At 37.1% G+C, this 12,129-nt stretch overlaps 1 protein-coding gene across 4 annotated transcripts in view; it reads right to left on the bottom strand.

The window, feature by feature from the left end:
• LOC134663743 (tensin-2) overlaps window positions 1-12,129 on the bottom strand; it is a 125,079-nt gene that overhangs the window by 74,704 nt on the left and 38,246 nt on the right. Inside the window, exon 1 of one of the 4 annotated variants that reach the window (XM_063520217.1) lies at window positions 6,628-6,899. The exons of the other annotated variants lie outside the window; for them this stretch is intronic. Coding sequence (XP_063376287.1) covers window positions 6,628-6,699 — 72 coding nt within the window. The 5' untranslated portion in view covers window positions 6,700-6,899. Of the gene's footprint in view, window positions 1-6,627; window positions 6,900-12,129 lie in introns of those variants that run through there. 4 annotated transcript variants of the gene reach the window in all.

Genomic DNA, 12,129 nt, shown 5'->3' with positions numbered 1-12,129 from the left:
AAACGTGACAAATTTGTAGCAATTATGTACTAAATACTATGTAGATAAATATAAGCCCAAAAAGCATAATATATTTTTCATTTGTGAATTCAATATAAAGTATATGTAGGTACATATTTTGTTGGTTTCAGATTCATATTACACAATAATTAGGTATAGCATCGTTGGATACATCCAACACAACAATACATCCTTGTAGTTATAAATTTATATTCTTATACTATCTATCTATCTATCTAACAATAATTTGCTCCTACAAAAACAACAAAAGACGTCGGCGATAGTATTTAACAATAACTTATTCTGATATTTCTGATAAATATATTATACATTTTAAAGTAACTCACAAGAATACTGGTTGTGCGGAATGTGCGTGTTTCCTGAACCATTCTCCAATAACGGCTTAATATCCCCGCAAGATGACATCGGCTGTCTTTACAAATTAAAGTGTAAACTACGCAGATACCGACACGTCCGTACGTTCACTTCCTCGGGCCTGTCCCGATAAATCGAGAAGGGTACAACGAAATACTTTAAGTGAAAACAAAATGCAAAAGAAGTACCTACCCGTTTGCGTGCACGAAAACAGCTTCAAATTGTAATGGGTTTATTTAAATTTTGCTTAAAGTATTGCTAAACGCTACGTAGCGTTGCTAATAATATTTCGATAGGTATATATATCATAATAACAAATAATTTACGAGGTTTTTGTTACACAATTTATGTTTTTAATTTGGATGAAACCTCTGTAACGACATCCCAGAACAAACCATTACGAGCCATTACAATTTAATTATGAGATATGTGTTACGAGACATTCGAGAAACATTTAGGATATGAAAGTCGTAAATTCAGCTCATGGGAATATTATACAGGAGATACCGGCAATTCTATTGTCATTTGCGTTAAATCTTTATTTACAGTACCTAGTCGGCATTACGCACGCTCCGGTGCTCAGGCTAACACAAGTTTTACGATGCTCATTTAGCAAGATCAATTTCGGTAGATTGCCCAAAAATATGGTAATCACGTCAATTATACTCCGATTAGTATTGTTTACATACACGTAACATACGTCATTACATACATAACTATTCAGATTAAGGGCAGCGTAAAAGAGTATAATGCATTTTAGAAGTACATAAGTACCTAACGGTAAGTACTTATAGTTTCCATTGAAATAGTAGAAAAACTATTACATCGCAATTGGAATCTTTGATTCGAAAATGCTTTTTTTTAAACTATGAAATGGTGCTTTATTTATTAAAATCTAATGTCAATAATAATATATTATAATATAATAAAATAATCAGGAATATAAATCTAAAACTAACTACAATTAAAATAACCTAAAATTTAAACTACCTACAAAACTAAAACTAAACCTAAAAATCTATAATCTATAATGCTATTTATTAGATGATACATTATGGATTACCTGATAGCATTTTCGAATCAAATTTATTAGTAATAATACAGCGGTAATGTGTTCGGTGTCAATCAGAACCGTTATTGCTAACAAGAAATCGATTATCGTGCTTTTATAATCCATGTCCCTGGCGTCGAAGTCGTGATGTGAACGAGCAAAAAATACGCCTGTTGTAAAGTGATTAGTATAAGGCTCTACCAATACAGACGTCAAGTTTGAAAGAACTTGTACAAATAAAAGCATTACACGCGGTTATTTAATAATAAAAAATGAATAATTACGATAGTTATTGACTAGCAGGGATTTCCCGACTGTTACCTACTTTTGTTAGGTATTATGGACATGGGTAATAGCTTATGAAACAAAAAGCAAAGACACGAAAAAATGCTAGTCACCTGCATCTCTAATATTCATCTGTTTACCGTCTTATTATTGATATTTATCCTTTATTTTCCTAGAGCCATATTGCCATCGGGATAGATTTTAAGAAGCTAATTCCTATTGTAAAAGATTACTTTTCCGTGATTAACTCAATGTTCATAGGTATCAAATCGTAAGTATAGGTTCAGCCGTTTAGCCGTAAAGTGATATCAAGTAGACATTTGCAATATTTGTAAAAATAACATATCTGCATCCACCTCGAAATCATGCAAAATAAAGTAACACAATCGACGAATACCACAGACGTAAAGAATGCCGACTAACATAAATATAACCAGCTGCAGCGCTCCTTCCCATCTTTAGGTACGGATTTATCTTACTAAGCGCTGTTTTATCCTTGTATCTGTACATTTGTTTATAACTCTCGCTCATGATTTTAAAATGTGTAAATGCTCGTCGTCTTCGCCGCTCTTTTCAGATCGATTGACCCTGTGCCCTGCGCCTCGCCAAATTCCCCAACAAGCGAGACGACCTTGCATTGTTACCGTTCCTGACTCTCGGAATGGATGAATAAGTAAATGTCAATGAAAGATCGGGCAGATCTTGTTTGTTATTATACATAAACGCAAAAATTTACGAAAATATAATAGAGTTAACAATATGTAGATTGCTTAATATGCCTATTATGAATCATATTTAAATGAAATGAACCGATCCATTATCTGAAAATAATTTGCAAAACATTGCATCCAAGCTAATTGAATTTATTGTTTACACGTGGCTAACACGCGTATTCGGGAAACGAGATAATCACAAGATCTAGAGACGATATAGAGATCAACTAGATTTACATTAGATATCGACTAGATGTTACTTGGATATCTAAGAGTGACATTCCATTTCCAACTGCAGCTGCAATACTGTTCATTTTACTATGGAAACGCGTCGCTGTCATTGTCAATTTCCATAGAAAATGAACAGTATTGCAGCTGCAGTTGGAAATGGAATGTCACTTTAGTCATAACTTGTCGAAATCGTTCAAGAGGACCTCCAGAATCGCGGAAACGTCAAATTTGACATATCTATCTTACAAATATCTTTAAATTATCCATATCGTAACTTGTTGAGGTCTAGTAGAGATCTAATTCATTTCCCGAATCGAGCCGTAATTCCCGAGAAAATCCACTAAAGCTTTGATTGATAGTAAAAACAATCCATATAATATACATATACGTTGTTTTTTATTTGAATATAATAACATTAATAACTGTTTAAATTTTAAATTACTTATGTATTATACTTAGGTACTCAGTGGTTTATGGTGGTTTGTGTGTAAAACATCCACGAGGAAAGTTATACCGACCGAAGTAAGGGTAATATATTGTGTACTCGTATATGACAATCTTATATTTCAACTAAAATAACAAAATAAATTAATCATAAATCTAGCCCTAAATTAGCCTGAGGCATTGTTCCCAGGACGCTGTACATATTATGGTTACACTAAGTATAAAAGACACATAGTGTCAAGAACGCTTTAACATCCAGGGATTAGGGCATGCAGTACCGGTCCCGGTACCAAGAATTTCATTTCCCGGTTCTGGGCATGGCCGGAACCGGGATTCCCGGTTCTTCCCGGTTCTCAAGGCATCTTTTGATTACTTTTAAGAAATTGTTTCTGTTAGCGTACAATCTTTATGAATTAATTATTTTCATATAAATAATTGCATAAGAATTAATAAATGACTTATTTTATTATAAACAAACACTTAATTGGCGTTCCAACCTATTTTACGAAATTAACCGGCACACATTGGCTCCGCCTGGGCCGAGCCACACGGCCGTAGCGTAGTCAATGCACTCAACACTATATTATTATGACGGCACGGCCTGCCTTCACGAATGCCTACTTTACTAGGTTAATTTATCGGGTTATTTGGGTCCCCCGTTTCATAGCACCATTATTAAATGTTATATAATGTCCCGAGCTAAAGTACTAATACATTACTACTATTGAAATGGGAATAAATAGTCATATGATGAGAACCGGGAAGTACCGGTACCGGGTCTTCAGTACAGGTTCTTTTGATACCATAGAATTCCCGGGAATTCCCGGGAATATGAGAACCGGGAATTCCCGGGAGCATGCCCTACCAGGGATGGAGTTAGGTAGATAGCTGTAAAGTAGAGCTTGTAGAGTTAGCATGCCTTCACGTCGCCCGGACCGGTCGACACCGTACTTAATCTCCGGCAGAAGGCAACGTACCCGGAAACTAGGTGACATTTAAGATATCGACCGCCTACCGGAACAGATATCACCCACACCCTGCAATTTGCAATTTGCGTCTCACTGATGAACTTGTCAAATGAGGCGCGAACGGCCCGGCCTAGCAATAAGTGCATCTTAGAACGTGCAATTTTAGACGAGATACGAGCACCTACTGTACCTATATACCTGTTTTCCTGTATTAGGTAATAAATTAGCATGTTTAGGCTTGTAATAAATATAATTTTACAGTACCTATGATGGTGGTATTTTACCGCAAACGTAGGGTAATTAGCACTTTACGTGCCTATGTCGAAAATTTAAAGGGCCATAAGTGGGTACTGTAAAACGTCGTACCATAATTTCTAGGTAATTCGCAACTCGCATTGATTTAAAACACTCCCTATCTGTATCGTAATGTACCTACTGTTGTTATTGTATTGATTATTTATTTAGTTGTACAGTAAGCTGCAGAGTTAAGTCACCCCCTCCCCCCCTTGCTTATAAATTTGTTTGCACTTAACTCTGCAGCAGAACAAGGACTGGTTAACACTTTATCGTACGGTCTTTAACATTTTACAACAGACATTTTTGAAACAGGTCTAAATATTATATTTACGTACCTAGTTACGCCGAGTTCCATAATAATATAGGTACTTATTCTAAATAATTAGTTAATATTGAGTTATGTGGTATTTAATCTTCTTCTTTAATACGAAAATAAGTACCTAAGTATGTATTTATATCAAGTTGGTTAATTAATAAGCTGTAGTTGTCAGAGCTATAAGGGCGACGGAGCGAGCACATTCCAGGATGCTAGAGACTTGAATCACTGTTGCCATTTTTGGATCCGTTCCGTCCCCACACGCATCTTTGGAGCGAATTGCGGTATCTTTAGTAGCTCTTCTATGTTTCATCCCAATACTAGATGGCTGTTTTGATTTTATATGTTTAAAATAAAGTTCCGCGATCTACTTATTAAAAAATATGGTTGTCTGTAAAGTCGGTTTTTAGGACGATAATTTTCTTTGATAACGTCATAAGAAAACATTACCATTACATTGCTTTACGTTACAATGGAGATCTGTCCACAACATTACCATAGAGATCTGTCCACAACGTGACACTTTTTCGTGCATGCTACCGGTGTTCATCGATTTAAGTATAAGACGTTATAACGTCAATAATGCCTGATAATTGAACTGAAAAGATCCTTTAATATAATATATAAATAAATATGTATTATAGGTACCTATTTAATGTGTTGTACCTATATGGCACGATTGTAGCAATGGGTGTGTGAAATTAAATAAGTATATAGGTATGTAAGTACTTACAATGAAACTTATAATTATCTGGCAAATAACTCATATAGGTACCTAGTTTCAACTACGATGCGCAAATTCTAAGAATGCAACACAAGAGAACATCCACCCTGCCGGTGTCAAGTGTCACCTGACCCGCGTATTTCAAAGTCAAATCGTGGTCTTGCCATTTTATTTGTTCGTCGGGCAAACTGCTTAGTGTATTGAACTGTAAGATGGTGCGGTCGAGGCGAGCGAGCCCGCGGTATCGTACCGGCCAGCCTAGCCAAGATGACAATCGCTATCGCCACAACATAAATAATAGTGCTAGGTACAGAATACTCACTCTCTAAGAAAACGCGTCTGTTACGATCAGGACAGATTGGCCGCTAGGTGGCGACAGCGCCACGCGCGGCTTATGGCTAGCCACCAAAATTGGTGTGGAACGGATGTACTTTTAGCTACCTGAAGCAAAGCGACGAAATCGAGGAGTGAGCCACGCCTGCTATCGCTACGACAACGAAACGCTTTGTGTCTCTCTATCACTCTTTCATATTTGTGCGACAGTAACAGTTGCGTTTCGATTGCTACGGAGCGTAAGCGATGTGGCATGTTGGCTACGCGGCCGGTACCGTCCGCAGCACACGCTCTGCGCGCGCGGCCCTTCTATATCATTGTCTAGAAATCTTTGACCCGCGCCGTAAGGGCACGCACAATCAATGCTGACATTGTTCCGATACATTTACTGTGTTCGTAAAAGTACGGAATCTAATAGATGCCAAGGAGGTCATCTGACACAACATTTCACACTTGAGATGCTTGGTTTACTTGTATAGTAGAATTATTTATGACTTTTTATATTTTCGTCATAAACTGTTGTTGAGAAGTAGCAAATTTATTCATATGTATAAAAAGGTTTTCGAAAATACCACAGACCTAAAAATATGTAAGCAGGTCAGGTAGGTACCTAATGAAGAAGCAAATTATGATCGTTATCTTCAACGTTCATCATAGATTATTTTCAATGTGCTTTTGATTAGTAATTAAGACAAAAGCGGACGACCGCCCCGAAACCACCTTTCCATACAAACGAAGTCCCTGTTTTCCTCTCTGAATATTGACACAATTATTTTGATCAATAGCTATGCCCCTTTGATTGTTAATTTCCAGAGAGTAAAATAAGGACTACGTTTGTATGGAGAAGCGATCGTCCCCTTTCCTCTTAAATAATGTAATGTATCATTTACCCGCAGATCCGACGATCCTCCCGAGGACGTAGAGGTGCTGCTGCCACTGCCGAGTCGCCCGTTATGGTACATTTTCAACTGACTAAAGTCCGAAGAAAGGCAAGTTTGGTTCCTGGACTAAACGGTTGGTCAAGAGTCTGTATTCACTTGTAACATTCACATCACGAGCTCAGCTATGCTGAGTTTACGTATAAGCTTTCTTCACTTAACAATCATTAGCAGTTGGATTGCGCACATTGTCTTTGCTAACCATTTTAACCGGCTTGTAATGCAATGATGTTATTGTTGTTAGGGTGGTTCTTAGTTGCGAAAACGAAATCTGGCAGTTAGTTAATGACAACCAATAATAAGCACTTCTCTTTATTGTCACAACGATAATAACCCGTTAATTAACTGAGATTTAACACCTGTTAGCGTCTACGTGACCTAAAGGAGCTGTTTTATCGATCACTGAACACACGAGAAATAGTGGCCCCGACTTATCGCTTACTATCGACTTTGGCTGCAATAAATAATCGTGCCTCAATTTTGTTGATAAGGGAATATCGCTGTCACCTTGAAAACTGTGTTTTGATAAACGACTAATTTGAATAAGTACCTATCATGCTTGCTTCGTATTATTTGGATAATCAATTTAACTGGATAACTTTAAGACACCTTAAACAAAACAAAACTAAAACATTAATAGGTACAAGTTAAGTAAGTATGTAGTTTTAATTTAATTATAGAGTTAACATAGATTGTAGGTAGCTCTGGTGGTTAGGTATCTACATAGTTAATTAAGCATTTGCTTAATTAACTCATAAACATAAATCATCACATAAACTTGTGTTTATTATTCAAATATACATATCTACTTTATAACAAAGGTAAGCATTTATCTCAACTTACTCAGTTTTAAGATCAAAATAAGTGTTCCCTCATAATCGTAAGCGAAATTTGCCACTACCTAATTGGTAAACACCAGAGGACCACGACCGCGCGCTAATTAAGTGTATTTATAGAAAGGCATAGCTTTCTTAGCTTTAAAAGGCGTTTTATGTGAAATTGGTGATCGAGATAGTTGGATCGGTATCGCGAAAGCGTTTTCGCGTGCGCGTGGGCCGGTCGGCGCGCGCGGCGGCACTGCCCGGCGCGGCGCCGGCGTCGCTCGGCGCGCCCAGCGCGGGACCCGCCGCGTGCGTTGCACCTGATCCTGCCCGCCGCCTCCAGCTCCCAAGATTCCCAAGAAGCTGTACAACGATCTTCGTTCACATACCACGTGCCAACTCGTCATGACTTAGGTACTTCTCCGATGCGTTGAACTCTAATAAATCCACGCTCAGTGCGTGCTTACATGTCATGACGAATTAGGAAGTATAACTCATTATTAAATGGTTCGCCTCCAACATTTAAAAGCTGTAACCGTTTTTTACTCATTGTTTCCTCATAATTATTATCTCCGGGTGGGTCTGGGTATTCAATTGGGGAATACCTATACCGCATACCTATTTGTCTTACTTACAAAAGAACTTATTTAGATAGGTAAATCCAACTCCAAAGGACTTTCGGTTTTCTACATTCTGCAAACTCGTGAAACATATTATGCAGGTTTATGCCAATATATATAGATATATAGCAAGAATGTGTGAATATTCTCAATAAACAATGTCGGACAGCATCCCGGCGTCTTCATTTGCATTGCGCCCGCGCCGCCGGGTTTCACTCACGACAACTTCCTACTCCGCGAAAGCCTTCTCTGTCTCTATTCTAGTGAACATTCCACAAATTATTGTTTTCCTTACTCTACTTAACCATAAGTATAAATTATCTGCTGATATATTATTTATTTCCAGTTTCAGGTAGATGGTAGATATATTAATAAGAAAAATAAACTAATTTATGTATAAAATAAAACTAAAAGTTAACTTAAGTATAAATAAGTGTGATTACTTATATGGTAAAGTGTCAAGCAAATTAGTGTTACTGCCTTTTAAAAACACATCATTATCAATTGATAAAGAGGTCAGCGATGGACTGCTATGTATGTAATTGAAGAAACGACCATACTTCGTTATCGAAATAACCTTTTGCCAAACATGATAGGTAGTGATTACTGGAAATTAAAATGAATCTACCTAATTACCTACTTACATACATTGTCTGACGGTTTATTAAGTTTCCTTAAAGTCCTTAGGTTTAAAAAATCTTATAATCTCAGTACATAAGTTTCACTCCCACTTTTATTTACAATAGGTAAGTAGGTTACATCTTAAGTAAGTTAGTGTAAATATTTCATTTAGGCCAAATGTTTGTTACAAATAAAATGTTTAAAATATGGCCACAAAACGGACCGAATAAAAACTTCATGCATCAAAATCGGCTCAGTCACATTGATTCTTCGATGGAACACACGACACAAACATGGTAAAAATGAAGCTAAATCCCGTTTTGGAAAATCGCGAACGCACTAAGTAGATACTTACTTGAAATGAAATGAAATCACTTTATTGCCAAAACATGATAGAAAAAAACAATAGGAAGACAAACAATATATAAATTCTATGTTAAGTATGTACTAACTTATTCTAGGTTAAGTACTAACTTATTGTCTACTCTATATAATATATATTATGTTTAGATGTTGGCCGTGGGTACCAAGTACCAATCTCAGCATGTGCTAGACTGGCGTCCAGCGCTGGTTTTCAGTTTGGCCCCTTTTTGTTGGAGGTCTGAGAGGAAGTACATCTTGATCTTTTCTGCGCCATTAAGCATTATATTTACATTAGAAACAAAACTTGTGTGGACTCCTAATGGCGATGGCGGGGTAACATTGTTAACATTGAGACATGATTATTATAGAAGCCCCGACAGAAAAGGGTAAAGTATTAACATGCTATGTATGCGTTGTGTGCACAATTGTTTTAGCAAGCAGAATACGTCATTCATTGAGTCACGTATAACGGCACAGCGCGGCCTTTTTACTCGAGCTCATTGACCATTGTGTCTTGTATAAATTGCATTCTGTTACAATTTATTAAGCGATTTAAGCGATCGTACGAGGGTTCCATTTTTAATCATGATCATCATTTCTGCCTATATACGTCCCACTGCTGAGCGTGAGCACAGGCCTCCTCTCATGCGCGAGAGGGCTTGGGCTATAGTCCCCACGCTAGCCCAATGCGGATTTGGCCATTTTAATACTTACTTCGAATATTTAACTATAGGGCAAAGGTCTCTGAAAAGACCACCCTATAACATCATATTTTTGTATTTTTTCTGCTACCTATACAGAATTTTTAGGACTTCATTGACGATGACGATGATGAGGCTTGAATTGAGGATTATTTTAAGTCTTGCCGTAAAAGGGTTAATCGTTAATAACCTACTATATTTAAAACAATTTGATTGACTGAGTCATCAACTCAGATACAATTTGGTCGAATTAAAATGTATCACGCAAAACATCGGTGTTCCGGTGGACATCGCACGGCGCGTGTGCGAACGGAATTCAAGCGAAAAAAGAATAAAACACCTACTTATACCCCGAATATTGGGTATAGCTGATCGTGCCTGATAAGACGCAGGTTGGCAGCTTGTTTGGTACTAAAATATCGCGCGATATATCGCCATCATTAGTCTTCGATTTGTGCGGCATACTCAATCCCGCCCTTCGCTTAATGTTAAGCTGCATTCTACTTTTATTACATACAGTAACGAGTAGATATTGTGAAACATCAGAACAGTAGCCTAACTGTTCCCTAGCAGTTCAGAATAATTTAGAACACCTCCATATACGAGATCATAAATGTAGAGTTAGTAGGTAGAGTTTGAGACAGAGAAAAGTAAGTCCACACTCCGAACTTGTAGTATTAAATTTGTAGTCTTATTTTAACGTTGTTAAACCATTAATTAATATAAGCAAAAGTAAGTGTAAGTTAAAATGTTCATCCAAGTTTTATTATCTCTTTGTCTTACAATTAGTTATGAATGTGTTCTAACTTTTGCAGCGAACAAAGTTAGTAGTTAAAGAGAAACTATAGCGAGTTTTAATAGCGATGCAGTTCGCAAGAATGCAAGTCTAGTTACGCTATATTTACATTATATCAAGTACTGGCATTTAATTTATATAAATTACTCGTACCTCATATTACGTAGGTACTAGGTACCTACGTTTAATAACTATAAGCTTGAACGCAGTCTCGAACGCCATTAAATTATGCATGTCACGATTAGACATAAATCTCAGTTAATATTAGTTGTCCACGAGATATCGGAATGGGTTAATCCTACTGCCAGGTCTGCCAGCAACGTAGGTACGGCTGGAACCACCCACCATTGGTCCCAGTGGATCTCACACTTTGCCTCAGGCCAATTGTTCACAGTATGAACACATTGACTAATAAGATCATTGTGCAATCGTTTTAGGATCCAATTTAATCAGAAGTCGGTCTAGTAAGTTTGCGCTAGCACACAATGGAAGCGTAACCACCGGCCGGCCGATTGTCATCAAATGTTCTCTGGCTAAACATGGACAGCAGAACCGGAATATTATCTGTTTCGTGAATAAATTTAAATAAAGACCGTATAAACGACCGCGAAATGGCTTGTGTGACCGCTTCACAGATAAATACGTGACGGACATCGCTGCTGACAGTAAAGAAGTTGAAATATTATTATGAAAGTCACTAATGATGTTTTTGGAATTGGACAATAAGTGTTATGCTTTTTTAATATTGTGCCTGTTCAATGTTATGCACAAATATGTTATGCCATATCTGTTATGCGAATTCATATTATGACAATTAATGTTAGGCGTATTAAGGCACCCGTTTGAATTACATATTAGAATACCTACATGAACTTTTCCATGTCTGTAACCCATAAGTCCCATAACATATGATTTTTAGCTTTCCGTACAAAACTTTTTTTACGAAACAGTTATTTAAATTCACAAATAGGGTTAGTCTTATACCTAGAGCTCGCTCGTCTATGCTAATTTGTTGAAGAGAACAAAATGAGGGAGTACCGACTTGTGTCATTATAAACGTCATATTCTCATAGAAATTTGATATTAATTGGCCGAGCGTTAGCGAAGGTCTACGTTTCAGGTTACAGATTAGGCAAAAATGCTTTTTTTGTCCGGATGTTGTACTCTACGGGTCGCAATTCTCGACCGATTCCTGTGAAATTTTGTGAGCAGAGGGCCTACCGCGAACCACTTTCGACGTGTTACCTCCCTGTCACACTTACGTACGAATTTACAACTGCGACAGAAAGGCAACACGTCGAACTTGGTTCGCGGTAGGCCCTCAGGTTCAATGATCAAATAGATTATTTTGTCATTTCATTTTTTTTTTTTTTCAAAATGGCGGAATCATACATTTATTCCGTTTTAAATTAATGCTCGCGAGGTCTACAGCTCACTGAGCCATAGTTATGATATAACATTAGTCACATTTTGTCATTGCAAATAACTATTGACCTATACTTTGACGTTAATTTATATTTCCCTCCTCCTTA

The sequence above is a fragment of the Cydia fagiglandana genome, chromosome 4 (assembly GCF_963556715.1).
Source record: "Cydia fagiglandana chromosome 4, ilCydFagi1.1, whole genome shotgun sequence".
NCBI classification, from domain to species: Eukaryota; Metazoa; Arthropoda; class Insecta; order Lepidoptera; family Tortricidae; genus Cydia; species Cydia fagiglandana.
The sequence above is the reverse complement of the archived record's forward strand: the minus strand, read 5'-3'. Positions and strand labels throughout refer to the sequence as shown.